Source organism: Peromyscus leucopus, chromosome 14 (genome assembly GCF_004664715.2).
Source record: "Peromyscus leucopus breed LL Stock chromosome 14, UCI_PerLeu_2.1, whole genome shotgun sequence".
Taxonomy (NCBI): domain Eukaryota; kingdom Metazoa; phylum Chordata; class Mammalia; order Rodentia; family Cricetidae; genus Peromyscus; species Peromyscus leucopus.
The window spans coordinates 53,519,023-53,546,925 of NC_051075.1; the positions used below are offsets into that span (position 1 = coordinate 53,519,023).

At 50.3% G+C, this 27,903-nt stretch overlaps 1 protein-coding gene across 2 annotated transcripts in view; it reads left to right on the top strand.

Moving 5' to 3' along the window:
* The first annotated feature begins 18,246 nt into the window (after positions 1–18,246).
* The window catches only part of Jdp2 (Jun dimerization protein 2), a 43,516-nt gene continuing 33,859 nt past the window's right edge, over positions 18,247–27,903 (top strand). Inside the window, exon 1 of one of the 2 annotated variants that reach the window (XM_037210721.1) lies at positions 18,247–19,499. In XM_037210721.1, the coding sequence (XP_037066616.1) occupies positions 19,079–19,499 (421 nt within the window). In that variant the 5' untranslated portion in view covers positions 18,247–19,078. The remainder of the gene's footprint in view (positions 19,500–27,903) is intronic. The other variant, XM_028876473.2, reaches the window with a different exon arrangement.

Below are 27,903 nucleotides of genomic sequence, written 5' to 3' on the forward strand. Positions count from 1 at the left end.
TCTTTCTGCCTAGTGGAGGAGCTGCCAGAGGCCCGGGTTAGCCAGGAGAGCAATGCTCACAGAGCTAACGGCGGCCTGCACAATGCAGAGCCACAGTGCAGGACCCGGTGCTCTCTGTCCCTAGACTTGTCCTTATTTGACGAAAATGAACACCTAATTAGGCCACCGTTGGACGGATTTTCTATTGTTTGCAGCTGACAGCTTGCCTGATAAAATCTCTCCCTGGATCGCCATCAGGGGTGTTGGGTGTGATAACAGGGAAGAATCTATTTTTTGAATTGCCAAAGAAGGACAATATTTCTTGAGCGCCTGTGAGTCCTCCTTAGTTACTTCATAAGCAGGGCCCATTTAACTTCCGGGTCTGCCCAAGTGGAATGAACCTGTCGTGACAGACAGATACTTGGGGCCTGACTGGTTGGTTGTAATCATGCAGCTAACAGAGAGACAGGTTGGACAAGCAGTGCTCTCTCTGAGGTGGGCAGATTCATCTAGCTCAGCACCCTTTGTGACTGTCTACTACACAAGTGTTACGAGTTAGCTTTATTTATTTAGTAGATTGATTGATAGGCTTGTTGGTTCCAAAAGAAAGGATTTCACTCTCTAGCCCAGGCTGTCCTAGATCTTACCATGTAGCCCAGGCTGACTTTGAGTGGTGCTGTTGGGATTGCAAGTGTGAACCACTATGTCAGACTTTATAGATGAGATCTTTGTGTAGCCTAGCGTGATCTCAACTCTAGATCTTCCTGCCTCAGGCTCCTGGGTGCTGGCTGGAAAGACAGGCATGTTCCAAGGAGCTAGGCCTGTTTGGTGGACCAGCAGAGGAAAGCTTTGCAAACCGAGGCTCATACCGCATCAATATTAAAAGACCCTCTGCTACCCAAGAGCTGCCCTGCTGAGAAAGCAAGTCTTCTGTCTTCCTTTCCTGTAGCAGGTGGAACCCTGCAGGCTATGTGTTGCGAGTCTCCAGGCCAGGCTGTGGCCCTGCAGAGGGTCCTAACTGCATCTCTCTCTTCCTGACTCTGAGCCCAGTGTGCCTTCAATGCTTGTTTCCCCATGGGGATGACTCTACCAACACACCCACACCCACCCACCCCACACCCACACACACAGCCAGTTTTAAGCACAACCATATCCAAGTGTTGGCTCTATAATTGGGTCCTTCTCTACAGCCTTTCTATGGCTGTCTGATCACCGGACCTTGTTTGGCTGATAAACAGCCTAGCCTTACCCAGATGGTCAGAACCAGCCCTGGCACCTGGCTAGAATCCACTACAGCCTTCTTGGCTGGTTGCGCTTTGAGACATTGCCCCAGACTTTACTTTGTGTCTACAGCCATGAGCACTAAGCCTTAGGATTCTGTTTTGTAGACATGGGGACTAAGTCTCCCACCCAAGGGCACAAAGGAAAGCCCAGCCTCGGCTCTGTTCAACTTTAAACCTGAACTATATACAGTCTTCTTGGTAAAGAGGATTACTCATCTCATGCCCTGAAACCAGTTCTCTGGAGCTTGTGATTGCACCCCTGTTTCCTAGGATTTCAGAAGTTCCACTATTAGGGGATTTATTCCTGCCTGGGCGTGATGGCATACACCTTTAATCTCAGCACTTGGGAGGCAGAGGCAGGTGGATCTCTGTGAGTTTGAGGCCAGCCTGGTCTACAGAGGGAGTTCCAGGAAAGCCAGGGCTACACAGAAAAACCCTGTCTCAGAGAGAGAGAGAGAGAGAGAGAGAGAGAGAGAGAGAGAGAGAGAGAGAGAAAGAGAGAGATTTTTTTTTTCTTGCCCAGGATCTCTAGGCTTCAGCTTTCCTTGTGAACCACCAATTCTGATTTTAGCATTTCAAGTTAGGGAAAGAATACACTAGGATTTAAATTTTCTGTAAGGTTAAAGCCCATGCCTTTACCTGGAAACACCTAAATGAAGTAAACAGAGGAGTCCTGAGAGAGGACACTCCAAGGTGGGTGAAAAAGAGACGGCATGAAGGTCCTACAGCGGGGCAGCCTTTCCCCTGGTGCTTTGCAGAGCCCTGCGCTAGCTTCCTGCCTGGCTCTCCGAGGCCCTAAGGGGATCATTTCCAGTTAGCTATTTTGGGAGGGCAATTACCCTGAGTACTTTCACCCCTTCCAGCGCCGCCGCACGGAAGCCTTCTGGGGAGCCCTAAGAGGGAATGGGCAAGCCACGTGCTCTCTCTCTCTCTCCTACCCAGGGGACCCCAAATGCTGCCATTGCCAGAGTCAGGCTCTTTGCCGGAGAAGTCTGAGTGTGTGGTGAGTGGGTGGGGAGGGGTAGAGCGGGGCTTCACATCCTATCGGCGGCGCTGGCTCCTGGTTGTCATGGTGACCTCTCCTGCAGCCACTCGCACATCGCACATCGATTTCAGCTGGGTGGAAAGAGCAGCCCCGGGAAGGGATTGCACTACCACCAGCTTGGACACCGCAGGCTTCACTAGTGCTGTTCCCTGGCATGGTGCAGAAGTCTCTCAGGCTCACGGGAACAAACCTGCCCCTCCACATTCCGGGGCTTCTGTACTGCAAATTTGTCCAGAATCCACAGCCGGAAGGAAAGTGGTTCCCTGCCTGCAGGATCGTTCCAGACTCCCCCTCACCCCACCTCGCCTCCCTCCCTCCCTGTCTTGGAAATGGCTCTGAATTGACTGCTCTATCTTTCTGCCTGTGTTCCGGGAGGGAGGATGCTAGCTAGTTATGATAACCAAGGAACAGACCTTCAACACGGCAGGCCTGGTAATAAGTGCTCGACGCGCCCCATTTCCCTCTGATATGATCACATCCCATATAGAGTAGGACTCATTTTACACCTGAGGGCTCTGATGTTTGAGGAAGTAAGTGCCTTGCCCAGGGTCACTGAGCGAGGCTGTGATGGAACTTGGATGGGAGCCCAGGTTGTCTGAGGGTTGAGGCTGCGCTGGAATTAGACGCTGTCTCTCCAGCTGGTCCGTCCCCGCCCCCCTCCCCGGTGGAGCTGCCTAGATATGAAGAGGTGCACACACTGAGCTGCAGGGAACAGGAAGGTGGCCCAGGACAGAGGGCCCGCCCCATCCCTGTCACTTTCACACTAAATGCCCCAGGGAGAAAACCAACCCGTCTAAATGTGAAGAGGAGCCCCTTCCGGGGGTTTAATGAACTGGAATAAATAGCAGCCTGCCTCCTAGAAGGTTCGCATTGTATTTAAAATAGTAACGGGTGATTTCCAGAATGCGATGGACTGTCTTTCTTGTTTGCTTTTGCAATATCTCCTTTGTGAAAGGACATCTGTCTGTGATGTAAAATTCAGTGCAAGAAATGTCAGCTTCGAAGTCTCCGGTGGGACTCTGGGGCCGTTTAAATATGCCCCCCCAATCATTTCAATAACATTGGTACCCAGAAGAAATGTAGCACACCCCTGGAAGTTGTTGGTGATGTTTGTGTCCCCTCTCCTCACCATCCACGCATCCAAATCCTCACCCACGCTGTGGTAGCGTTAGGAGACAGAAACTGTCGTGAGGGTGGTGTTCTCATGAACGAGAAAGCCACTTCCTTTACCAGAGACTTGAGAACAATTTGGGCTCTCGGCTCTGGAGAAGGCCATGTGCCATGGATTTTCTAGCCGCCAGCTATTACTCCATGAGAAGTAACCCTGTTGTTTATCAGCCTGCAATCTATGGCGATCTCTTATTACAGCTGGAAGGGACTTACACACCAGGGGGTTTGCTTTGTGAGAATCTGTTGGGCCGTACAATGAGTACTTGTGCACTTTTTTGTCACTATGTTATATCGATACAAATGTCACCTGAAAGCCAGGCCAATCAGGCCTGGTGGTGCCCTCCTGTAATTCCAGTACTTGGGAGGTTGAGAAAGATCAGCATAAGTTCGAGACCAGCCTGGTCTATATAGCAAGCCAGGAATCAATAGTAAAGTCTTGTCTCAGAAAGACAAAGGGGTGGAGGGAAGAGGGAAATGGCGAGGGAGAGAGAAGGAGAGAAAGAGGGAGAGAGGGAGAGGGAGAGAGAGAGGGAGAACAAAACAAAAGAGATCAAAATCCATGGCACATTTCCTGTAGTTCCAGTCACTCAGAAGATGAGGCTGGGGCATTGCTCCAGCCTGGGTACTGGAGGCCAGCTGAGCTATCTCTGCATGGTGCTTACATTACAAGGTGCAAGGGGGCCTTGATCGCTTCTGTCTACTTTTGGGTGGATCCAAACAGCTCTGACTCTGGCCTTCCAGCTGGGCTGTCAGCACCCCTTAGGGGCTTGCCTGCCCCCACCCCACGTCCCCTCCCCCACCCCGCTGTGGGCAAACCTCTCTGGTAAGCTTTGCTTTCTTATGGTTGGCTCCTGGGGATCTGGTGCTTCCTGCTGGCAGCTTCTAGGGGCTTACCAAATATGGTTTGCATAGGCTGGCGGAAAGCCTTCACGGTGGGGCTGGAGGTGGGTGGGCTCAGTGGTAGAAAGCTTGCCTAACATGCATGAGGCCCTGGGTGTAATCCTCTGCACTATGAAATGTAAAGCAAAATCAAATACATTGTGCGCACAGCAAAGAGGGGAAGGGAGCAAGAGATGCTCTTGGTGTATAGATGTGTGTGCTCACCCACGAGCAGGGCTCAGGCCAGCCAGCAGATCAGAAAGCCATCAAAGTGTCTTCAATGGCATTTTGCCTCTACCACACACTAGCTATGTGACCCTGAAGGTCTTCCTTAACCTTTCTGAGCTCTGCTTTGTCACTTGCAGAGTGAGGGTGGTACCTAGGGTCACGTGCACAAAGGGCTTAGCCTAGGGCCAGGTACCCAGCAAACACAAACTAAATGCCCGGGGATAGGCTCTGGCATCTGGTGGGTGATGTAGCGTAGAGCCAAGGCTAAGAATTATGGTCTAAATCTGCCGTGATGATTGCACCATGGAGGAGATCTGGAATGTTAATTCCCTTCTTTTCCTCTGCTACAGATAGAAGAAGAGTTCAGAGGGCAGCTCTCTGGAAAGACGCAGAAATGTCAGAGGAAAGACATTCCTTCTGCTAACCACAGACGTGCATGGATCACATGCTGACCGCTGTGTGGTCGACGACAGGGGGTCAGGTGTGACTTCTATCCATGGGAGCCAATTGGCCCCGAAGGAAATGGGCTAATGGGATGCGCTCTGATGGAGAGCACAGGACTCTCCTCCATTTGGCTGTGTGCTCTTTCACACGTACAAAATGGGTGACTTGAAGCCTTCCCATTCCTGATGCTGTGAAGGCCCACGGTGTCTCTTCACAGCGAGAGAAGCCCTAACTAAGACAGATGTGTACAGCTATCATTCATAATTGCCCAATCTCACAAGATACAAAGAGAGTAAAGAAATAAATGGTTGTGTGTTCAGATGCTGGACTTTAATTCCGTGATGAAAAGGAAGGAGCTACCAAGCCAAAGGACATGGGGAGCCTTGAAGTTACGAGTTCGTGCCCGAAGTCATTCTGAATCGTTCCAACTGCCATCGATGCCCCACAGCAGACAAAGTCGCAAGACAGTAAAAGGATTAGTGTTTGCCAGATGTTGGAGGAGGGAAGACACAGCTGGCAAAGAGGGTGTGCAGGGCAGACAATCACTTGGGATGATGCTCTAAGAGTGGCTATGTGCCATTATATACAGCTCAAAGCTTGGAACAACTTCCTGTGTCAATGCAGGCGCCTCCGTCGTGGGTCATTCATACCATTGTGCTTGGAGGTATTGATTAGGGGTGGAGTTTCAGCAGACTTTACAAGTTAAGTCTGTTGAAAACAAAACCAAATAACAACGGCAGTAAAACTTCCTGTGCCGAGTGTGGTCAAGAAGCGTGGGTTTGGGCTGTCGAATCTGAGTTGGAATTGTGGCTCTGTCCCCTAGGCAGCTGTGACTGTCACAAGCTCGCTACTCGGTCTGCACTCCCGAGGCCTCATCTGTACAATGGGCATGGCAAGAGTGCCTGGTTTGTGGGTTCCTGTGTGGATTGGGAGAAGGAACGGATCTAAAATGTCTAGTGAAGTGCTAGGCACCTGTAGGAGCTCAATCAATATTCGCTACCATTGAAAAACAAACGCTTCAAAGAGCTGATTCGATTGGCTGGCACTGCCTTTAGCACTGCCATCCCTTGCTGCCAGGATACATGAAAAGAGGGACTTCTCGCCGGGCGTTGGTGGCGCACGCCTTTAATCCCAGCACTCGGGAGGCAGAGGCAGGCGGATCTCTGTGAGTTCGAGGCCAGCCTGGGCTACCAAGTGAGTTCCAGGAAAGGCGCAAAGCTACACAGAGAAACCCTGTCTCGAAAAACCAAAAAAAAAAAAAAAAAAAAAAAAAAAAAGAGGGACTTCTCTCCGCCGCGACAGAGTGGAAGATCTCAAGGCAGAGTCCTCAAGTCCACACATGCTCTGAGACCCAGAGAAAATGCTCTTGACAGGACTGTTCCAACATCCCCAGCCACAAAAAAAAACCGAGACATACTCTACACTTGAGGATCTTTTGCCTGAGTGAGCTGGCAGATACCCAGCCCGCATCCTGCCCTTCGTCAGCCAAGCATTGTTCTGTGTCCGCTGTGGTTCTGGAGAGAAAAGTTGGGTGCTGGATTGAGTTAGGTTCACGGTCTACCACAAGGCCATTTAGTCTTCTGACCAGAACAGCCACCTAGAACCCTGAGACAGAGGATGCCCTCCAATGTGGAATGCTGAAATCTGCACACGCGCGCGCGCGCGCACACACACACACACACACAAAACCACCTTGTTGGAATCTCATAACGATCCTGTAGTCAGTCCAGAGCACTGAGGGTGTAGAGTCCTCAAGGATTTTTAGTCTTTATGAGGTACACTTTAGATCCAACTGGCAGAATTCAAAGCCACCTTCAATTTATAACCTTTTTTGCTGTTGTTGTTGATTTTTTGGGACAGGGTTTCTCTATGTAACAGCCCTGGCTGTCCTGGAACTCACTTTGTAGACCAGACTGGCTTTGAACTCAGCTAGATCTGCCTGCCTTTGCCTCCTGTGTGCTGGGATTAAAGGTGTGTACCACTACTTCCTGGCTAGTCTGTGACTTTTTTTTTTTTCAAGACAGAGTTTCTCTGTGTAGTTTTGGATCTCACTCTGTAGCCCAGGCTGGCCTCGACTCACAGAGATCCGCCTGACTCTGCCTCCCATGTGCTGGGATTAAAGGCTTGCGCCACCACCACCCGGCTGGCCTGTGACTTTAATGTTCTCCCATTGCAAACAAAAACGAGTCCCTGGGGTCAAGGGTAGCCTATTGCATTGCTAAGAGGCCGCTTTCTCCTACCCCATCGCACAGTCCTCAAGTACCTAGGAGGTTCAGTGATTCGGCCTCCATTAGGTGACTAGGGTCTAAACCAATTAGTCCGGAAGTGTGCGTACAACTCAATGCTGGCAAATGAGAGGTGACGGCAGGCCCAAGGAAGATGCTTTTCCAGACTGTAAACACAGATAAAGAAGAAACCGTCTCCTCCTACTTAATGCTCCACTATCTCTTAAACGTCACCCTGCTCATTTCCTTGACTCTGGGTCTGGCATCTCAGGATGATGGTACAATTGAATCTGGGCTTAGATGCACTTGGATGCATCTCCACCTTGGCCTGAGGCAGGGAGAGGGTGCCGCCGTCCCTGTTACATGGCCTGAGGTCCAGACCAGCAGTGGCCCTTGTGGACGCAACCACATTTACTTTCAGAGAAGACAGAGAGCCCAGCCGTAGGCCCAGGCATGTGCCTCACCTTAACAATTCAACCTCACAGTAGAAGTATGTTGGCAGAGAGACTTCCCATGGGGAACTGTGCCCTGGAGACCATGCTGCTAGGCAGAGGCTTGGGAAAGGCCTTTCTTCTCTCAGAAGCCCTGTCCCAAGTGCCATCAAGAATCAGAAACTAGGGGCTGGAGAGATGGCTCAGAGGTTAAGAGCACTGACTACTCTTCCAGAGGTCCTGAGTTCAATTCCCAGCAACCACATGGTGGCTCACAACCATCTGTAATGAGATCTGATGCTCTCTTCTGGCCTGCAGTCATACATGCTGTATACATAATAAATAAATAAATTTAAAATAAATAAATAAATAAATAAATAAAGGTGTGTGTGCCACCATTAAAAAAAAAAAAGAATCAGAAACTAAAAATTCATACCTGAACATTAACCCTTCAGCTCCCGGTACCCCGACTAGCTTCCCAAATGGGTTTAGTGGATCTCAACTAGGCAGTTAATATTAACGGCACTGAAGGATCATTTGGTAGTTCTGTCTTTAGAGCCCTGTTGCTGCTTACATTTATTTTCTTTTTTATTTTATGTGTGTGGGTATATTGCCTGCATGTATGCCTGTGCTCTGTGTGTGCAGTGCCCATACAGGCCAAAAGAGGGTGTTGTATCTCCTGGAACTGGAGTCACAGAGGGTTGTGAGCCACCAACTGGGTGCTGGGACCCGAACCCCGGTCCTCTGAAGAATAGAAATTGCTCTGAACTCCTGAGCCATCTCTCCGGCTCCTTCCCTGCTTTTTTTCTTCCATTACCCAGTGAAGAAGGGCACCAGGAATTGTCCTCACTGGGCACTCATACAACTACTGCAGGCCTATGAGCATGGTCCTGAATGGGTAGAAACTCCTCACAGCTTTATAATACATCCATGGGTTGGGTATTATTGAATAGACCCTATTAATGGTGGCGGGAGCCAAACACAGGGTGCTTATAACTTGTCAAAGGCCACACAACTTGTATGTATCCAGGAGTCATGTAAATGGGCAGCCTGGCTCCAGAATCCACCCCCTTTCCACCATGCCCTACTGTTCTGCATTATGTACTAATCTTAAAAGATGAGCTTATTCGTTAGAGAGTGCAAATACGGTCTGAGACACTAAGGTGGCCAGCACGTCTGGAAGAATCATGACTGGGCCATCGCGTCTGTAGAGATGTTCTGTAGCATGGACACTTTGAAGTGTGGGAGGAAGGAAAAGGAGGAAACTTCTAGAAAAGGCTTTTTCAAAGGTTCTTAGCCATGCCCAGTGAGTGATAGTCCTGGGCACCATGCTGCTCTCAGTAAGAATTTCTGGTTTGGTTTGATTTTTAGCTAAGATCTCCTTACATAGTCCAGGGTGTGATGGAACCTACTTTAGGGTCCAGGCTGGCTTCAAATTCATGATCCCCCTGTTTGGCTCCTCAAGTTCTAGGGTTTTAGGTGTGTGCTACCAAGCGTGGCTGGCCAACAACGTCTGATACATGGGAGAAGTTGATCACAGTGGCTGCTTAATTCTCCCATTCACCCTGGTAATTATTTAGTTAACTGGCCAATTATTCATTCACCTAACATCTGGGCTAGCCTTGTTCATCGATTTCTGACACTAATGACCTTGCCCGTGCACCTAATCAAATATTTGCAGAATGAATGACCACTCAGCGAAGGGATGAATAAAACCGGAGCCTGGCGTCTGAAGCCGGCCTTCAGCCAGAGCTCTCTGGAGAAAACTTAGAAGGGATAAGCACAAAAATAAGAAGTCTGCATTTGAGGAAGCATTTGAAAAGAAAGGCGGGCTTTTTAAAAGGAGGAAGGGAGGATTAAGGAGATTGAGAAGACTGGCAAGAGGCCAGGTGGACGGACAGAGGAATTGTGGGCATGCAACCTGAAAAGGAGCCTGTGAACCAGCCTGGGGTACCAAAGAGGCCCTTGTCCCCAGGCCTCCCTAAGGGGGTGGGGCCTCTCTTGTGTGAGATCCTGGAGGCCTGCCTGCCAGAGAGGTGCCGTCTTGCAGGAGGAGTCTTACAGGCGACCGCTCATTCCCTCCCCACCGGTGGATGATGACAGCGCATACCCCAGATCAGCCGTGTAGGACGTTTCTCCCGTCTCTGAGGGTGCACTTCCATCCCTGCCCCCAATGTGGGGACTCCCTCAGTTGAGCTGGAGGAGTGTTGCTCTGGAAAGCACACACCCACTGGCTGACTTGGGGCCGTGGTGCTTAGAAAAGTCAGGCGTCAAACCTGGCTCCCTTGCCGGGAGCGGAAGAGCCGTCCTCGAAGGGGCAGCCCCACCCCTCCCCCACCGGAGCCCACACACACTAGCCCAGTCTCTGCCCCTGGAGCGCCTCCCCACACTTCTCCCCACCACACCAAGACGGATGGGTGTCGGAGGAAACGCCGCCTCACACAGAAAACCTGGGGAACGTCGCCCCCCCTTCCATAAACATTTACTGAAATAACTTCTTATTGATGGTTGTTTTAAGACATGCAGCAGAAAAGGAGGCCTGAGAATTATTCCCACCTTAACGTTTGTTCAGCTAGATCTGTGTCGTCGGTGTGGGTCTTAATTTCCTCCTCGATGAAATACAGCACTTTCCTCACAGGCTGGGTGTTGTGCTCCGTGAGGTATGACTGAAAGATAATTCTGTTTCTGCTCCACACCTGCCTGGTGAAGATTCTTCAATGCCAGAACCCAGCCTGCTTTCTGCCTCAGCAAGGATTCCAAACAAATTGCTTCCTAGGCCCTGCCCATTGTTTATTTTAATGTCCATTAAGTGCCAGTCAAAAGCTCAGCATATCGTTGGTGTTATAGGAGTTGAAAAAATTTAGCTGGGTGGTGGCGTACACCTTTAGTCCCAGCACTCCAGAGGCAGAGGCAGGTGGATCTCTGAGTTCAAGGCTAGCCTGATCTAAAGAGTGAGTTCCAGGACAGCCAGAGCTACACAGAGAAACCCTGTCTCAAAAACAAAAACAAACAGACAAAAACAAATTAAGATATTGTCCCCATCTCTGCAGCATGTCTAAGCAGATGGGTGTGGTAGTGCATTTTGTTAGGTTTCAAACTGGGGTCAAACAGCTGCTGTGCTTACTTAACATATCAAAGTGGCCACTGGCTCCAGGTTTTCCCTGCATCCCTCAGTCCCTACTTGTTATAGGGGACCTCCTGGCTGGCATGCCCCGCCCCCTACCCTGAACCCTCCAGCCCAGGGGGCAGGGCTGCTCTTCCCTATATAATCCAGCCATTTAGGTTACCCACATTTTTTGTGCCTTTGTGCCTCCTGGCTCTGCACCTGGCTCTGCACCTGGTTCTCCTCCCTCTCCTTTTCCCCAACCCCCTCCCCACACGGCCTGGCTGAGGGTCATGTCCACTCTGGACTCTCCCAGATGTCTCGCCCTCGGGCTGTACTCTCCCACATGTCTACAACAAACCTCCTCTACCATACCTAGGAGCAGTCCTGTTCTCGTTTCCTTTTTATTTATTTATTTTTCATTCACATATGAAATAAGGAGCAGAGTTTAAAGTCGAAGATGATCCGATGTTGGAGGGGAAGGAGCTACCTGGCTCAGGAGAGGGAGGAATCACCCTGAGTCTGACTGATCCGAGAAGGCCACATCCCAACAGAGTCTGCGTTGGATGAAACATCATGTTGATGGTTACGATCAGGATGATGATTGCGATGCTTCATCTCAATTGTCTACTTGATGAGATTTACAATAGACTGGGAGATGGACCTTTTAGACGCGCCTGTAGCCGAGTATGAGTATCCGATTAGGTTGAGGTCAGAAGACTCACCCACAGCGGGCGGCACCATTCCCTGGGCTGTGTAAAAAGGGAAAGGTGAGCCGAGAATCAGCATTCATTACTCTCCTTTTCCTGACTGTGGGTGTCATGTGACCAGATGCTGAGAGTTCCTTCTGCCTTGATTTGCCTACCATGATGGACTGTACCCTTGATCTGTGACTAGAATAAATCTGTCTCTCTAAAGTTGCTTTGGTCAGGGTATATCATAGCGTAACAAGAAAAGACAATGGTAGTATTCAGGAAAATAGCAGAATGTATTGAGCTCTTAGCACATGGTACATATTGATGTGGTTCTATATCCTTGTTTGTAAAATGAAGAAAGTAAGGTCAACTGTTTTATTCTCTATCTTTCTTTCTTTTCTTTTCTTTTTTTCTTTTTTTAAAGGGTGTCAGGTGGCCCAGGTTGGCCTCTAACTTATCCTCTTGACTCTGTTCCCTAAGAGCTGGGATTACAGGTATGAACCACCATGCCCCATACTAGGTCCAGACCGCTTATGTTAGAGTCGGATCAATCTGCAGCAGCACTTCCTTGGAGTGGGAAGCAGGGATAAATAAGGAAGACGTGGGGGAGTCTTTAGTGTCTCTAGAAGCATCATTGTGTGGGGCTAAGACGAAACATCATTAAACCTCCTCTTGTAAAAAATAACTGGTGTTTCTTCACTGTACATCTCTAAGACTATGTGGCCCCCAGATCTAGGCAAAGGCACCAAGACCATTTCAGATCTTATTTCTGTGTTGAACTCAGTTGTGGTGTTTCCTTCCTCCTTCCCTCCCTCCTTCCTTCCTTCCTTCCCTCCCTCCCTTCCTCCCTCCTTCCCTCCCTCCATCCCTCCCTCCCTCCCTCCCTTTCTCCCTCCCTTCCTTCCCTTGCTTTGCTTGTTTATTTTTGAGACAAGGTCTTAGTATGTAGCCTATGCTGGCTTTGAATTCAACACGTATTCCAGGCTGATTTCAAACTCCTCCTGCCTCAGCCTCCTGAGTGCTAGGATTGCAGGTATGTGCCACCGTTCTCAACCTGAATGCCTCATGCTGAAAGACCATTGTGTCCTAAGACTGGGTCCTATCCAAAACTCTGTTAATTCATTCACTTCTTTAGTCAGTATTTACTTGTTAATAACTCATGGTTTGAGATTTAATGTGACTGAAACATCGTTTTGATCTAACAGAGTTCAGCGAGTCTACATACAATCCTAGCATTGCCTTCAGGGATCACTGCATTCTGGGAGCAGAATGTATCAGGTTTTCTCTGGGTCTCAGTCATTCATTGCCTCAATTCCATGAGTATCACTCGTCTTCCTGGCCCTTCAGGTTGGCTTTTGTTTGTTTTGTGTGTTTTTTGTTTGTTTTTGTTTTGTTTTGTTTTATTATTTTGAGATAGTGTCTCCTATAGGCCAAGTTGACCTCCAACTCGATATGTAGCTGAGAATGACTTTGAATTCCTTATCTTCCTGCCTCCAACTCTTGAGTGTTGGAATTACAGGTTATCTGGTTTCTGTGATGCTAGGGATCAAATCCAGGGTTTTGTGCATGGTAGGCAAGAACTATACCACCTGTCCTATACTCCTGGTCTACAGGCTGTCATTCTTTATGGGCAAGAAGTAATGATATTTTCTTTTTACTTTGCTTTCCTTTATGAGGATGGCACCAGCTCCGAGCAGATATTCAAATGAGGTTGTCTGACTAAATTATTTAAATGACTAACTGTGAACCATGAGAAAGCAGTTTCTACAGTTCCGGATTTAGTATCTTAGAGGTTGAGTGGCATTTGATGGATGAGCAATAATAGAAACAGATAAAATTCCATGGAGCCAATTCAGCATTCCTCTGAAAGTTTGACTTTGGGTATCTTCTGTATGTGTTCTTCAGCATTCTTTCAGTGGCAAGTGTCAGAAAACTTGACTCAAGCCATCTTATCAACAAGAAAGGAAGAGGGGGATGACTCCATCACTACAGTGTCCAAAGACTGATCCAGCATGTTCATGTCCCATGTTAGACTCAGTGATTCAAATGGTGAACTCACAGCTAGTTCTCTTCTTTTATGTTGGAACTTTCTTTTCCTCTGTGCATCGGTTCCTATCTAGGTCAGACTCCAGTCACAAGATAGGAAAATGACCACCAACAGCTGCAATCTATATGCCTCCAATGGCATTTTAATAATTTATTTTATGTGTGTTGGTGTTTAACCTACATGTATATCTGTGTGAAGGTGCTGAATCCCCTGGAGCTGGAATTATAGACAGCTGTGAGCTGCCATGTGGGTGCTAGGAATTGAACCTGGGTCCTCTGGAAGAGCAGCTCCCAAATAACCGACTTAGAGGCTTAATATTAATTGTAAATGCTCGGCTGATAGCTCAGGCTTGTTACTGGCTAACTCTTCCACTTAAATTAACCCATGTTTCTTATCTGTGTATTGGCCACGTGGCCTGGCACCTTTTTTCAGTGTGGCATTTCCATCGTGCTTCTCCGAGTCTGCCCACGACTCTTTGACTCCGCCTTTCTTCCTCCCAGCATCCTCAGTTTGATTGCCCCACCTATATTTTTGCCTGACTATCTGCCAGTCAGCATTTTATTAAACACACTGGGGTGACAAATCTTTACAGTATACAAAAGGATGATTCCATAGCAGTCCCCAGTGACTTCCTGCAGCTAGGCCCCACCTCCCAAATTAACACTACCAGTAGAAGACCAAGACTTTAAACCATGAGCCTGTGGGAGCAAATGATGATAACTCCATAGCTCATCAGGGATAGATGATAGTCTGATACTGAGATTGGCTCTGCCTGTACCAGGACTTGTAAAAACAAAGCGTCCTGTGAGTCCAGACAGGTGGTGTAAATGACTGAAGGAGGATGGAACTGTGTCAGACTAGGGCGTTTACATGCCACATCCAAGGAACAGTTTCTAGTGGAGTGGTGATATTGTGTTTGTGCTCTAACGAATAAAGCTCGCCTGGAGATCAGAGTGTAGAGCTAGCCACTAGTTAACCATAGAGGCCAGGCAGTGGTGGCCCCTAACTTTAATCTCAGGCTTGGGATCTCATGTCTTTGATCCCAGGACTTGGGAGGCACACGCCTTTAATCCCAGCACTAGGGAGGTGGAGACAGGAAGTGATATGGCGGGGCAGAGAGAGGAATATAAGGCGGGAGGAGACAGGAGCTCAGCCCCCTTTTCAGGCTGAGGAGGTAAGAGGTGATTGTGGCTGTTTTACTTCTCTGTTCTTTCGGCATTTACCCCGATGTCTGACTCTGGGTTTTTATCATTAAGACTAAATAGAATTTGAGCTACATAGTGGGTTTTAGTCTATCATTGTCATAAGAAAGTGCATATTGTGGTAGACATCAATTGCTCCCTAATTCCTGGTTCTCTTCTCTGTGGATTTTGGATCAAGAACCACCTCTTATTTTGGCCAATGAAATGAAGCTAGCTCAAGTGATGCACTCCAAGAGGGATGACTGGACTGCTGGTGCTTGGTCCTTTTGCCTCTCTTTGCCACGGTGGCCTTGCTGACAGGAAGGTACAATACCAAGCCCTCACCGATAGGCTGGCTGCCCTGGCCAATCACCTAGATCCATAGTTGTCTTTTGTGAGGGTTGTGTAACAGGTTCCTCCAAGATAGAAACATTACACTTTGTAGGGAAGCTCCTTGAGCACAAGGTAAACAAAGAAACTGCAGAAGTCCCTGAAACTGACCAGATTCACTAGGCCCCTCCCTGCCAGAGTAAATGATAAAGCGGAACAGAGCTGCAAAGAAGGCCAAGAGCAGACCAGGTGCCTGGAAGGAGCAGAAACCAGCTGAACTGCCTGGAAGAGGTGTAGACCAACTGAGGCACCTGGAAAGATGCTCTCCAACCTGCAGGCTGTGACGTGTGCTCAGGTTCCCATGTGTGAGTTGTCATCCATATTGGGGTGGGCTTTGGTGAAAAGTTGTCTTTGAGTCATTTCTGATCCTGTAGGTAACCTCAATAAAACTCATGGTTCACCAACTTGGACTTTGGTGGTATCCGTATTTTGGTATCTGTGTTGTGGGCTCCCTATCTGGGGTGAGTAGATGTGTATATTGCTTTCTCCAGGGAAAGTTCTGTCACACAACAGTGAGGAATAACCTTTCTTGTGTTAAATCAATTGGACTGGGGGATGTTGGCTACTTCTGTAAAGCCTACCCTGCTTTCACTCTTGGATGTAGACCCAAAGTTGCCTGGCTTTTGAGTTTTTGGTTGTGAGCTTCAGTCTTTCACGGCTGAGCCATCTCTCCAGCCCTAGGCGTTGCTTTTTTAAGAGAAGGCAGCAATATAGATGTTGAGTGAAATATTTGGGACATAGAGAGAGAAGAGGAGGCAGAGGAATAAAAGGAGGCGCAGAAGGAGAGTTTTAACTCAAGGGAGGTTTAACCAAGGGAACAATACCTACCTGGATGTGGGTGGCACCATCCCATGCCTAGGGTTCTGGACAAACTAAAGATGAGAACAGGAGAAGGCAAGCCAGAAGGTGCAACATGGCTCCCATCTCTGCTCCTGACATGCTCAGGTATGACTAAGATGCTGTTGCCACCATGCCTTCCACACCAAGGTGAACGCTACCCCCTGAGCCAGGTATTTGACCACAGCAATAAAAAAAAAAAGGGGGGGGGGAATACAAAGGCTGATCCAGAAGCCTATCAGCTTGCCACATGATCCCTGACTTCTGGTGATTGGAAATACCATCTTTCAACTTTACGGCGGTGTTAACACACCTTTATACAGCCATTCTGTTTTTCCTTTTCGGTCCGGCAGTCGGTAAATCACATGAAATATGAACACATGGCATAAGCTGTGTGTTAGAAGGCTTGGCCCAAGGCTAGGCTAACACACGTGTTTTGAGCAAAGCTGAAGGTAGGTTGAGCTAAGCCCTGGTACTTTGTAAGTTAGTTTAATTAAATGCATCTTTTGGCTTATGGAATCTTCAGCTCACGGTGGGTTTGCCACAGCATAACCCCGTCATGTGTGAAGAAGCATCAGCAGTTTATAATCTTGGTGGACACGGTTGGAATGGAGACGGAAGTGGGAATCCTGCCTGGACTCCTGCAGTGCCTAATTAATTACCTCTCAGCCACACTTGACATTGCTGCTTGGCTCTTTTTGTTTGTTTGAACTCATTTTTCCTAACTAGATGGGGAGTGGGGACAGGTGAGGAACCACGTCTTCGTGCACGTCACAGGTCACGGGCATCTAACAGATTTTCAGTAAATACTGAGTGTAACGGTGAGCCGATCGGTTGGTTAGTCAGAACTATCGCTTCCCCTTTTGATGTTGAGGGACAGTTCTGGGGAAGTGTTTTATCTCATCAATTCACTTTTTTTCCCCTCGGCAAAAAGCTTAGGATTTATCAGTGTCCATTAACCTTTAAAACAGGATAGTTCAAATAAGAGATGCAACAGCCAATGTATATTTATTTATTTAGCATGGGTTTCACATATTCCAGGCTGGCCTGACACTCGCTATGTGGCTGAGGATGAACTTGAACTCCAGATCTTCCTGCCTCTACCACCCAAACACTCAGTTTATGGGTATGCTTCACTATGCCAAACGTATGCTGGTGCCAGCGACTATGCATGCTAGGAGGACACTCTACCACCTGGGTTTTATCCCCACCCCAACACACGCTCCATTGATGAGGACGTTAGTAGCAAATACTAGGAAATCTGAACCCAAGCTGCTTCAGACAAGCCACAGATTCCTAAATGGAATCCCCAGTGGGAGGGAGGAAAGCTGGTCTGGCTGGAGGTAGGGCCTTGGGTGTCATCAGCATCCACTGTCACTCTCTCCTCGGTGGCTTGGCGTCCCTCTACTGTTCTTTGCATTAATATTATTCCCAGGAAACTCCTTTGCTGAGGCAGCATCTACTAATTTCAGGTCAGCTTCTCGAAGCTTCTCTTCCCAGCGACTCCGGCAAAAACGCCTGGTCTCATCAATTTGAACTGGGGTATGTGATTATCTTTGAATCAGCCCACCGGCCATGGCTGTATATCTTAATCAGGACTTGCAAGAGACAGGCCACCTACATTCAGATTGCTTTAGGCTAGACCATTGTTTCCCTAAGCAACCGAGGTAGATCAGTTATATCAGGAGACGGCAAGTCTGCACAGAGGAGCCTTTCCCTAGCCTCTCCCAGAGGCAAAGTCTTTACAAAGGGGCCTGGTAGGAAACAGTATGCCTAGGAGATGGGTCTTGAGCTGCATTTGTATATAAAACTGGAGAACATCTATATCAAAAAGGGGAAGCCCAATGGATATTATGGGAGATGAGAGGGAATAAAAACTCCTTAGTGGCCCCCCTAGTGCCTTCCCTATAGCATATTTAGTGTAGGAAGTAAAGGCTCAGTAGGACTACCAGTCACCCCAGCCACGATCCAAAGTGCGCCCTGGAGAGGACCCGCTTTAACCACACATGTTAATTATTAGTCCCTGAACAGAGATCAGTTTAGCTTTTTCAAAGTCCCAACAGAGGATGCATAAAGTAATGCTTCCCGTGTTCAGTGTTTTCTTTCACATAAATGCCCAGACCCCCTCATCCTGGGGGAGAAACATCATGTAAGGCAGTTTCACAGTCTCCAGCTTTGATCTTCGTGCCGTGGTAAAGGTGTTGCTGGCTTTTCTGGGATGGAGAGTCATGTTCTTGTACAGGACTATCACATGACTACTGAGCTGGCAGAGTGTGTTCTTTTGGAGTACTTTGTTTTTTTTTTTTTTTTTTTTTTTTTTTTCTTGCATCAGTGTTGTGAGGGAAGCTGCTGATGGTGATCACGAAGACAGACAGGTGATGTCACTGGGACCTGGTCTGCCTCTTTCTAGTCCACCTGTTCTCCCTGCAGAGAGATTTAAGAGAAACATGGAGAAGGATGCCTCCCTGCAGGCAGGCACATGGAAATGGGATGTCTGGCTTGCCTCTGGACTTCCTTCCCTCCGTGTTGAAGTCTTTCACTCTGAGCGCTGGTACTCCAAGAAGGCATGAACTTTTTCTTTCACTTCCTTTCTTCTATGGGTGATGACCTGCCATCTCTCTGAGAAGGAGTCTGAAGGTCACTGAGTGTCAACATTGCCACCCCTCTCTGGCTTAAGCAGAAAGGGCGGGGGGCGCTGGCTGGTCACCCAAGGATTTGGAGATCTGGCATGACAACAATAGTTCTCAGATGTCACGTGTGTTTCTGCCTGAGGGCTCTGCGTACCACCCTTCGAAGGACTGTCATATTTTCTCTGGAGTGTCCTTTTGCTATCTACCTCTGTAGGAGGTTGGGAGGAGGGCGTGGAAGCCAGCCCTGGGAGTCCTTGAGGAAGAAGGCTGTTGGAGGTCTTGCAGAAGTCAAGTCCGCTCACGGCTGCGTCCTGTCAAAGGCAGGCAAAAGCCTGCGGGAGTTGGGCAAAGAGCCCTGGGTCACACTGGGCCAGCCACCGACAACGGTGGCCTCTAGCTGCAGCTCCAGTCTGGGTCTCGGTCCACTCACAGCGCGGCTTCAGGACCTCATGGCGCTTTGGTGGACAGCGGGAGGGGACAGAGGCTTCCAAACGCCTTAATCTCCCCGCCCATGCTCCGCCACGGAAAAAACAAAACAGGCTTGCGAGATCCCGCAGCGTCCGAAGACATCACTGCGCCGAACGTCACCCTCGCTCTGGGTTTGGGGGGAGAGCGCACCGGCTGGAGGAGGATGGTTCAGCGCGGGCTGAGCTGGAAGGGGTTCTCCGCTCGTCCGGCCGCCGCCTTCGCGTCCCTGCCTCCCTGGCTGCTCAGCGCCTCGGGGGTGGCGGCCGCGCGACCGAGCAGGGGATGCGCTTACATAACCGCTCGCCGGGTCCTGCTGCCTCGCGCGCTCGGGAGCCGCGGGCGGGGCGCGCCGCGGGACCGCGATGCTGCCGGGACCAGCGCGACAGGGCCCCGGCCGGCCCGGCAGGCGGAGGAGCGGGAGCAGCGGCGGCGGGAGGAGGGCGCCGGCGGCGGGGGAGGTGAAGGTCAGTGGGTGTGAAGCGAGCGATCCACACCCCCCCCTCCTCCCCGTCCCCTCCTTCTCTTCCTCTCCGTCCCCCCTCTGACGTGTGGAGCTGGCAGCTGGGTCGGTTCCGCATTCCCGACCCCTCCCCGCCGCGACTCAGGGCCCGCTATATAGCCGGGGCTGATGCAACCCGTCCCGCCGCCCGCCACAGCCTGCGGGAGGGACGCTCGGCGGCCGCGACGGGGGGCGCTGGCGGCGGCAGGGGCTGCAGCGGCGGCGGCGGCGGGGCTGGCGCCGCGGCGGCTCCCGGGCCGGGACGGGCCTGGGCAGCGGGCGGCAGCGGCGCGGAGTGGGCACGGCGCCTGCAGCCGGGGTCTGGGCCCGGGGGCGCCGCCTCCGCCAGCGGCGTCTGCACGGTGGGTGCTCGGGGAGGGGAGGGGAGGGGAGCGGGTGTTGGGGGGTGTAGGCGGGGCGCGCGGCCGCGGGCACCTGGGGCGGCCACCGTCGTAGTAGCTACCGCTGGGGGCTCGCACCCGACCCGGGGCCCCGAGCTCTGCACGGGAGAGCTGCAGCCGCTGCCCACCCGTGGCTTCCCGGACTGGGCCGGCCAGTCCTGTCTGCGGCCGGGACAGCGGGGAGCTCTCTCCTCGCTCTCCTCCCCCAGTGCGCGTGCTGGGAGGTGCTGTGCACGGACGGAGGAGAGGGCGGGGTGAGCGGGAGAAAACTGTCGCGGGGACTGCGGGGAACTCGAGGGGGTATGCATGCCCCAGACCTGCTGACAGGTCGCGCCCCAGTCTCTTCCTCAGCTCCGCAGGACCGGGAGGAGGGTATTGGGAAAGGTATCTGACCCACAGGGCTTCCTTTGCTCAGGACCATTGCTGCAAGCTCTGGCTGGGTTAGGAGGGAACCACGGGGTAGTCCCGGGTCCCCTTGGGATCCTATCTCGCACATCAGGTTACATAAGAATGGTAAGCAGGCGCCTTTAGGTCACCTGCCCACACTTCTGTCCCTCTTCTCCAAAAAGTCTTGGCCTTCCATCTGGACTCCTGGACCCTAGAGTGGCAGGGACAGGCTTTGCCTGGGTCTCTGGGGGAGCTGGCAAGCCTTGGAAACCTTGGCTCATTTGCAGAAATTGGATGGGCCATTTGGGGATAGAAGTGGAAGAGAGAATCAATCGACTGTTTGAGACAGCTCCCAGCCCTTGTGTGATGGAGTGGCCACTCGTCGGTATCATTCAGGGTAGGGGCCGTGGCATAGGTCTTGTGTCTGAGGGCTTGCACTGTGTGTACTGTTAAATCTTGGTCCACGCTACCCAGGATCTTAGTTCAGTGAGCATGAAAGAGCAGGATCTGCACCACAATAGGGTGGGTACCTGCTTGTCCTGAGGACTGTTAGCACCTGTCTTCACTACCCCACCTCATCCCTCATCCCCTAGGGGTTTAAAAAAAATCACCTTCCCCTGCGTTCACTGCTTTTCCACAAATCTGGCGGCAGCTTGGATGGCAGGCTTATCTTCCTGTACAGGTTTCTAGGGGAGAGTTGAACCAGGGATCAGGTGTGAGCCGGACTCTGGGTTTTGCAGAAACCTGAGGTTCAGGGGACTAGAAACAAGAACTATTCTTATACCTCTGGGTGCTCAGGGTTTCGCTTTGCTTCAAGTAGGGAGGATGGATTTCTCAAAGAATCTTCTGTTTCCCCTCCATGTTGGCTTCAGTTCAGAGGAGCAGGCAGCTCCAGAATCTTCCTGAAGAGCTGGGGGTGTTGTGTGGTTTGAAGGACTGCTGGGGGAGAGGGCATCTGATTTTTTTTGGGGGGGGTCAATAAATTGGTTGCAGTCATCTCCAAGGAGATATGTCTATCATGTGACGATGTTACTTAGGAAAAGCTTTGGTATGTGTCTCCCTTACTCATCCACTGCCTACTTTAGGCCCTGCCAGGGAACACTCCTCCTCTCCCCACCCAAGCTCTGTTTTATGCTCCCACCTGTTTGCAGGGATGTCCTCTCTCCTACCCTTTTCAACCTGCAGAGCTAGGTAGGTCCTCTGGGCCTCGTCTGTTCAGGAGTTAGTACTGGGGTGGCATGCAGTCCATATCGCCGCTCTCTCTCCCCCCATCTCCCTCTTCCCCCTCTCCCGCCCTCTCTCCCCACTCTGGGAAGGAAGGAGTCAGCACAGACTCTAGGCTGGCCTGGCCTGTATTCATTCAGCTCTAACTCTCCTCGGCCCCTCCAACCCTCCAGGGCGGAGGACAACTTGTATTCTTTTCTGCGGCAGAAGGCGGTGGACTTTTCTGTCCATGAGAATGACTTGGGTTTGAAGCCCCAAACCGGAGGAAGCAATAAAGAGTGAGTGTGCAGGGCTCTGTGTGCGAATACCTCTCTAGGCAGGGGGAGAGCAACAGGGACGCTATTTTTCCATTTTCCTTTAATTAAGGCTCTGTGGAGGTGTGTTTGGAAACAGAGGGTCTCCTATGCCTTTGAGGAGGGTGAGAACACTGTTTTGGCTTCGTCCCGGGCCCATATGCAATGTATGGTGGCCAATGAAACTTGGTCTGGCTCATTCAATTGCTTGTTTTGGCAGTCAGTTCCATGGCTTGTGTTACCAGCTCTCGGAGCTCCGGGGCTGCCAAGCTCAGTGTGCCTGTGTGTGTTCGTGTGTGTGTGTGTGTGTGTGTGTGTGTGTGTGTGTGTGTGTGTGGTTTGTTGAGACTCAGCAGAGACAAATGTCTTAATGATCCAGGCTTGGAATTTCCAGTCTTTCTCTGCACTCACTGGAGGTGGGAGAGCTGGCCAGAGCCCACCATGAAGTCTGATTTCTGGATGCAGCCCATGGGGTTTGGTGTTTCTAAAACTTCAGCTGGCCAATGTCTTTTTTTTTTCCCCTTTTCTTTTTTAGGACCAAAGCCATCATACACCATGGTCTGTCCCCTGCATTGTGCTACTTAGCCTTGCCACTAAGGGACAGAGCTGAGGGAAGACTGAGGAGAGAGATTGTCTAGCGGGTGGACCTTCTTGGTTCCCTATAGTCTGCCCTAGTATGGGTTCTGGCAGAAATAATTTGGTGCCATTTATTGATCCTCTACGTTGGGCAGAGGACAGGGCTGTGTTTTCGGGCAGAGCTTTGGGAAAGACATTTTTCTGGCCTCCAGGGAAGGGCAGGAGTCTGCTGGGGCACAGTTCCGGCTTCTTCCATGGCTGGGACAGCTCTGCAGAAGTCACTCCTGCCAGCATGCTGTGGCTTCTCCTGACCCCAGCTGCCCCGCTTCATCTTCCCATGACAGCCCATGAGTGATCCCTAGTGACCAGCCAAAGAGGTGAAGGACACTGGCACTCTGTTTTTCTGGAGCAGGGCCAGAGCCCTAGCCCATCAGTCGTACCCGTGGTGGAGAATGCATGCCACTGGACTTTGGGCCTGCAAGTTTCAGGACACTTTAGGAGAAACCGAGGCACGCTGAAGGTGCCAGGCCTCATTTCCGTCCTTTGGTCCCCAGCCCTGACTCAGCACCTTTCCTCTCTCTATGCTGTGGTTCACTGTCAGGATGCACTATGGCCCTGCCTTCTTGGGGCTTAGAGTTGGGAAGAGGGAGAGCAGAGCAGCGGGAGGAGTGAGAAGAATCCTCTTCATGACTCTGGGAAGAGAGAACATTGACAGAGGGGACGATCTAGAGGTGGTCTGGAGGGGTCATCTGGTGCTGGTGCCTCCACAGGAAGGAATACCGTGCCACCCTGACCCCCCAGCTCATCAAGTGAAGGGTTGTTCCAGGTGCTTTGCAAATGCTAAGTAACCTAATTTTGTCTACTGCCTTACGAGGCAAATGGTGTCATTACCACTTTATAGTGAGGAAAGCGATGCCCGGAGAGGTCATAGAATCGCCTTAGGTCACATAGCAAGGTTTTATTCAACCATCCGGCTCCACGGATTCCCTGTCACCCCCCTGTAGACTTCGGGCCAGCTTTTGCAAGAGAAGCTCCTTGCTGTCACCCAGGTGCTTTGCCCATTCCTTAGCTCCTTGCCCTCTGGGTCTCTTTGGGTTTTGGAGGCTGCTTGGCAGTACCATTCAGATTATTGGAAATAAATCATCGCCTGATTGTATAGCTCTGAGAAGACCCTTGGGTTTGCTTCCTCGCTGTGAAACTTTGACCAAATTCCCTAACCCCACCATGTCTCGCTTTCCCTGGGATTCCTAACCATCGGTCCCACACTCTGTGGTCACTGGCCTACCACCTCTCTGTCTCCTCCCGCGGACATCTCCTACCCTCCTGGGGACCTCCCAGAGTCCAGCTCCCAAGTCTTCCTGATTTTTCATCATGGCTCCCTGCCTCTGACTTGGGCTCCACTCTTGGGGTTACACGGACAGAGTCTCGCCCCTTCCCTGCTCGGTTCTTCCCGTTCTGCTCTCTCTCAGCCCGGAGCCTCAAACCTGAGGCCATCTTGCACCCGCCTGCACACCAGTCCCTATGCCAGCCCAGGCTGGCTGCTCCCGTGGCAAGCAGCTGTCTTTATAGGTGCCCAGGGAGTTCACACTTTTTCTGTAGTTCTAGAAGTTAGGTTCTATGTTCTTTTCAACTAGTCTTTTTTTTTATTTTACAAACCCACTTTTGGTATTCTAGAGGAAGATGCCGGTTATTTAAGGAGAGCCCTTTATGTGTGTGGCCTGCCAAAGTGAGACCGCGACTTACAGGCATACAAAAAGACGCGGGGTATTATGCTGCTTTCCGTACGGTGGACAAGAAGAGCAGGTGGGGCAGCTGAGTAAATTCCTGCCACCTTTATTCTCTCGAGGGGAAGGACTCTTGGTGTTCATATCTGCCGCTGGCTATTTTTGGCCTGGAAAAAACTTTGTGGCCTTTTATTCTGCACATCCAACGCAGCACCCTACTGTGTTCTTCCAAGTCCCCAAGGAAGTCAGCACAGACGTATAAATACTAGATAGTTCCTCCAGTTCTTTCCCGTTGAGCCCATCTGTCCCATTTTCTCTAAGCTGGCTTTCAGAGGGCCTCGTCGGTTCTCCCCTTATCTTAGCTCCACAGCGGCTTAGGGTCCCTGTGACCCTTGACCCTTGACCCTTGTCTGGAAGTCTTATTTGTACTGGGCTTGTCATCTTGGCTTTGGGCATTTTCTTTTTGCTTTATTATTATTATTATTATTAAATTATTTTGTTTTTGCATGGGAAGTAGCAGATGATACTTTGATACATACCTAGCCAGGGTTTCCCTCACATTGGCTAGCTTCCAACTTATCCCTGGTCAGTGTCCCACATCTCCATAGTCACTTTGGATTCTCTTCTGCATTTTTGGGCAAAACACCCAAATGGGGAATGTTGGGAGCTTGGTCTGTTACTCATCATCACCCTAGTTACTCATGGAGACATGGAGGGTGTCTATCTTTACTGCAGACCTCCGAGGCTCGGAAGGGAAGGAAAATCAGGTCTTTCTTCTAGGGCATCCAGTGTGCACTTCTCATTTCCCACTGAATTGTTTCTGTCTGGAACGAGGACTGTGGCGGATAATTTCGCCTCTTCTCATCTTTCCCGCGTCGTCTTCCTTGGAGCCGTGGGCTCCTCTTCGCTGTTGAGAGTTCCTTCCGTCTCTAACCCTTCTGCTTTTACAGATTCTCTAAATTACATGGAACTGCTTTGTTTTCTGAAACACCAAAGCTGCTTTTTGGCCTTGGATAAGTCAACCCGTGGCTTTGCAGTCAATGGGCTTCCATTTTGCTGCGGCTCCTCTGCCCTCCCCGCCCCTTCCCCGGGACAGCCGGGAGGGATGACTCCTCCCTGGGGAGAGTCAGTGCTGTGGCTGTCTCCTAGGAATGCCATGTGTTAAGGACTCTGTGGTTTCCATCTGAGCAGTTAGGGATCCCAAGCCGGGGAAGGAGAGGGTGATTTTTTTTTTTCTTCTACAAAAGAAAGCCTATTGCCTGGTCCCTTGTCCAAGATTTTTCTTTGGGATGAATTCACAGGGGGACAGGAATGGCAAGAATTTGGGTAGCTACTATTCCCAGGGTGGGGGTGAGGGGAGTTCCTCAGTAGCAGAAAATTCATTATTTGTCGGGAGCGTTTGTTAGTGTCCCGTGTATACCATCTGTATGAACATAAACAGAAACTGCAAACAGAGCCTGCCGTTCCGGGAACAGAGTGAGGTCTGGCTTCCATCTTGAAGGGATGGCTGAGATGAGAAACGGGCCAAAGCCCTTGGGGGCTTTCTCTTGGGCTCTTCTATGGGGAAAAAAAAATGACCTGGAGGAAGAAGTGTGGCCTAGCAGAGAGCCTGTAAGACTCCGGAGCGATCCGTACCCTGCGTGCTAACGTTTGCGGCCGTGGATTGTTGCTGTCCCTTTCTTCACACGCTCACTCATTCAACAAGTCTTTCTTCATCATGCTGTTGTGCCGGAAATGATCGTAGGCAGTGGGATCACCCGAGTAACAGCGGGTGTGACCTGCTCTCGGGTGGTAGAATAGCTGGGCCCTGGCAAAGCTTTGCCCCACAGGAGAAGGAATTGGCGGCTGCCCCTTCCCTCTTCTAGGGAGATGGCAGCTTGCCCAAGGGCGCTCTGGGGAGGCCTCTTCCTGTGCTAGCTTCAGACTCCTCTGCACCACAGACCCCACTCAGTCACTGACCCCGGGTGCCACCTTGGCGTTAAGGAATGTCCATGTGGGAAGGGCCTCAGGCCTGTTTTCCATGGGATCCTCCTACTCAAGCTGTTCTGGAGCTGTTAGGGGGAACTTCCTAGAACCGGGTCTCCACAGGAAACAGAGGGTCCTATACTATGGCTCTTAGGTCAGAGTTTGTCAGTGGAGGACACTATCATCTACTGAAGGCATTAACACCTCTTAAACCTCCTGAAGGGAAGTGGAAAAAAAAAAAAAAAGGCAGGGTCCCAAACTTGCAACCAGAGTCTGGTCTCGGCTCTGTCCTTATCTAGCTGGGTGACCTTGGGCAAGTCATTTTACTTCTCTGTGCTTCAGTCTCAACGTGCAAAATGAGGATGTGGTTCAGATGAGTTCAGGGCCTTCTCCAGCTGTGAGACTGCCACTCAGTGTGAATGAGTCTCAGGTCCTTTTCTGAGGTGACAGCGGTGGGGGTGGAGGTGGGGGCACATTGGTGCTCAGGATGTTGGAAGAGAATGTTAAGAGCAGGGAGAGCCAGATGTTGAGGGTATAGTAGGTGGAGCTCGGATGAAAGATCCCTACAAGACAAGGACTCTGTCGGCCATGTGATGGACAGAGGCCATGTGGTACTTCAGGAGAAGCCAGCTCACCATCCAGGTGTGCCTTTCTTTAGACAAAATGACATCCAATGAAGTCTTACGTTTGAGGGTGCATGCAAATCACCCATGTGTTTTTAAGAGACAGGTCCGGGGACTTGAGAGGTGACTCGGCAGTTAAGAGCACTGACTTCTCTTCTGAAGGCCCTGGGTTTGAGTCCTAGCATTCACATGGTAGCTCACAACTGTTGTGGAATATTATTTTAAGATGTGTTACATTCGTTTATGCTGTGGAACATTTGCTTAATGATGCAAAGATGTGTTGCGTTCTTTTATGTTGCATTTGTTTAATTCTGTGAAGCTGTGTTACTGTGCCTGTCTGAAACACCTGATTGGTCTAATAAAGAGCTGAACGGTCAATAGAGAGGCAGGAGGAAGGATAGGCGGGGCTGGCAGGCAGAGAGGATAAATAGGAGGAGAGAAAAGAAGAGGGAAGAATGAGAAAAGGAGAAGGAGAGGAGGAAGCCAGGGGCCAGCCACCCAGCCACAGAACCAGCCATGGAGTAAGTAAAGAAGGTATATAGAATAGAGAAAGGCAAAAGCCCAGAGTCAAAAAGTAGACAGGATAATTTAAGTTCAGAAAAGCTGGCTAGAAACAAGCCAAGCTAAGGCTGGGTATTCATAAGTAAGAATAAGCCTTCATGTATTTATTTGGGAGCTGGGTGTTGGGCTCCCCCAAAAGTAAAACAAAACAAAAAAACAACTACACAAAATTGTCTGTAACTCCAGTTCCAGGGGATCTGACACTTTCTTCTGGCCTTCAAGGGCACTGCACCCACACAGTGCACAGACATACATGCAGGCAAAACACCTTTACACACCAAATAAAACAAAAAATAAATAAGTAGGCTCAAGACTTAGATAGGGAAGCAGAGTTTACCCTCAGAGGTGAAATGGAGAATGTGTCTTGTATTCATGGATAAAAATGGGATTCTGGTGCATCCTTCTCTTGATTCTAGATCCAAGAAATTGAATGAGAAAAGGTGGTCAGGGTCCCTCTCCAGGGTTACTTATGTATGAGGACAGATAGCCCCAAACATCACGGCCTTAGGAGTTACCTGAACTCTAACAGCAGAGAAGCTTGGCCCAGCTGATGTCCATCTCCGCTGTCCTGACCTGTGTGTCCTTCTCCACAAGGAGACGGAGGAAGTGCAAGGA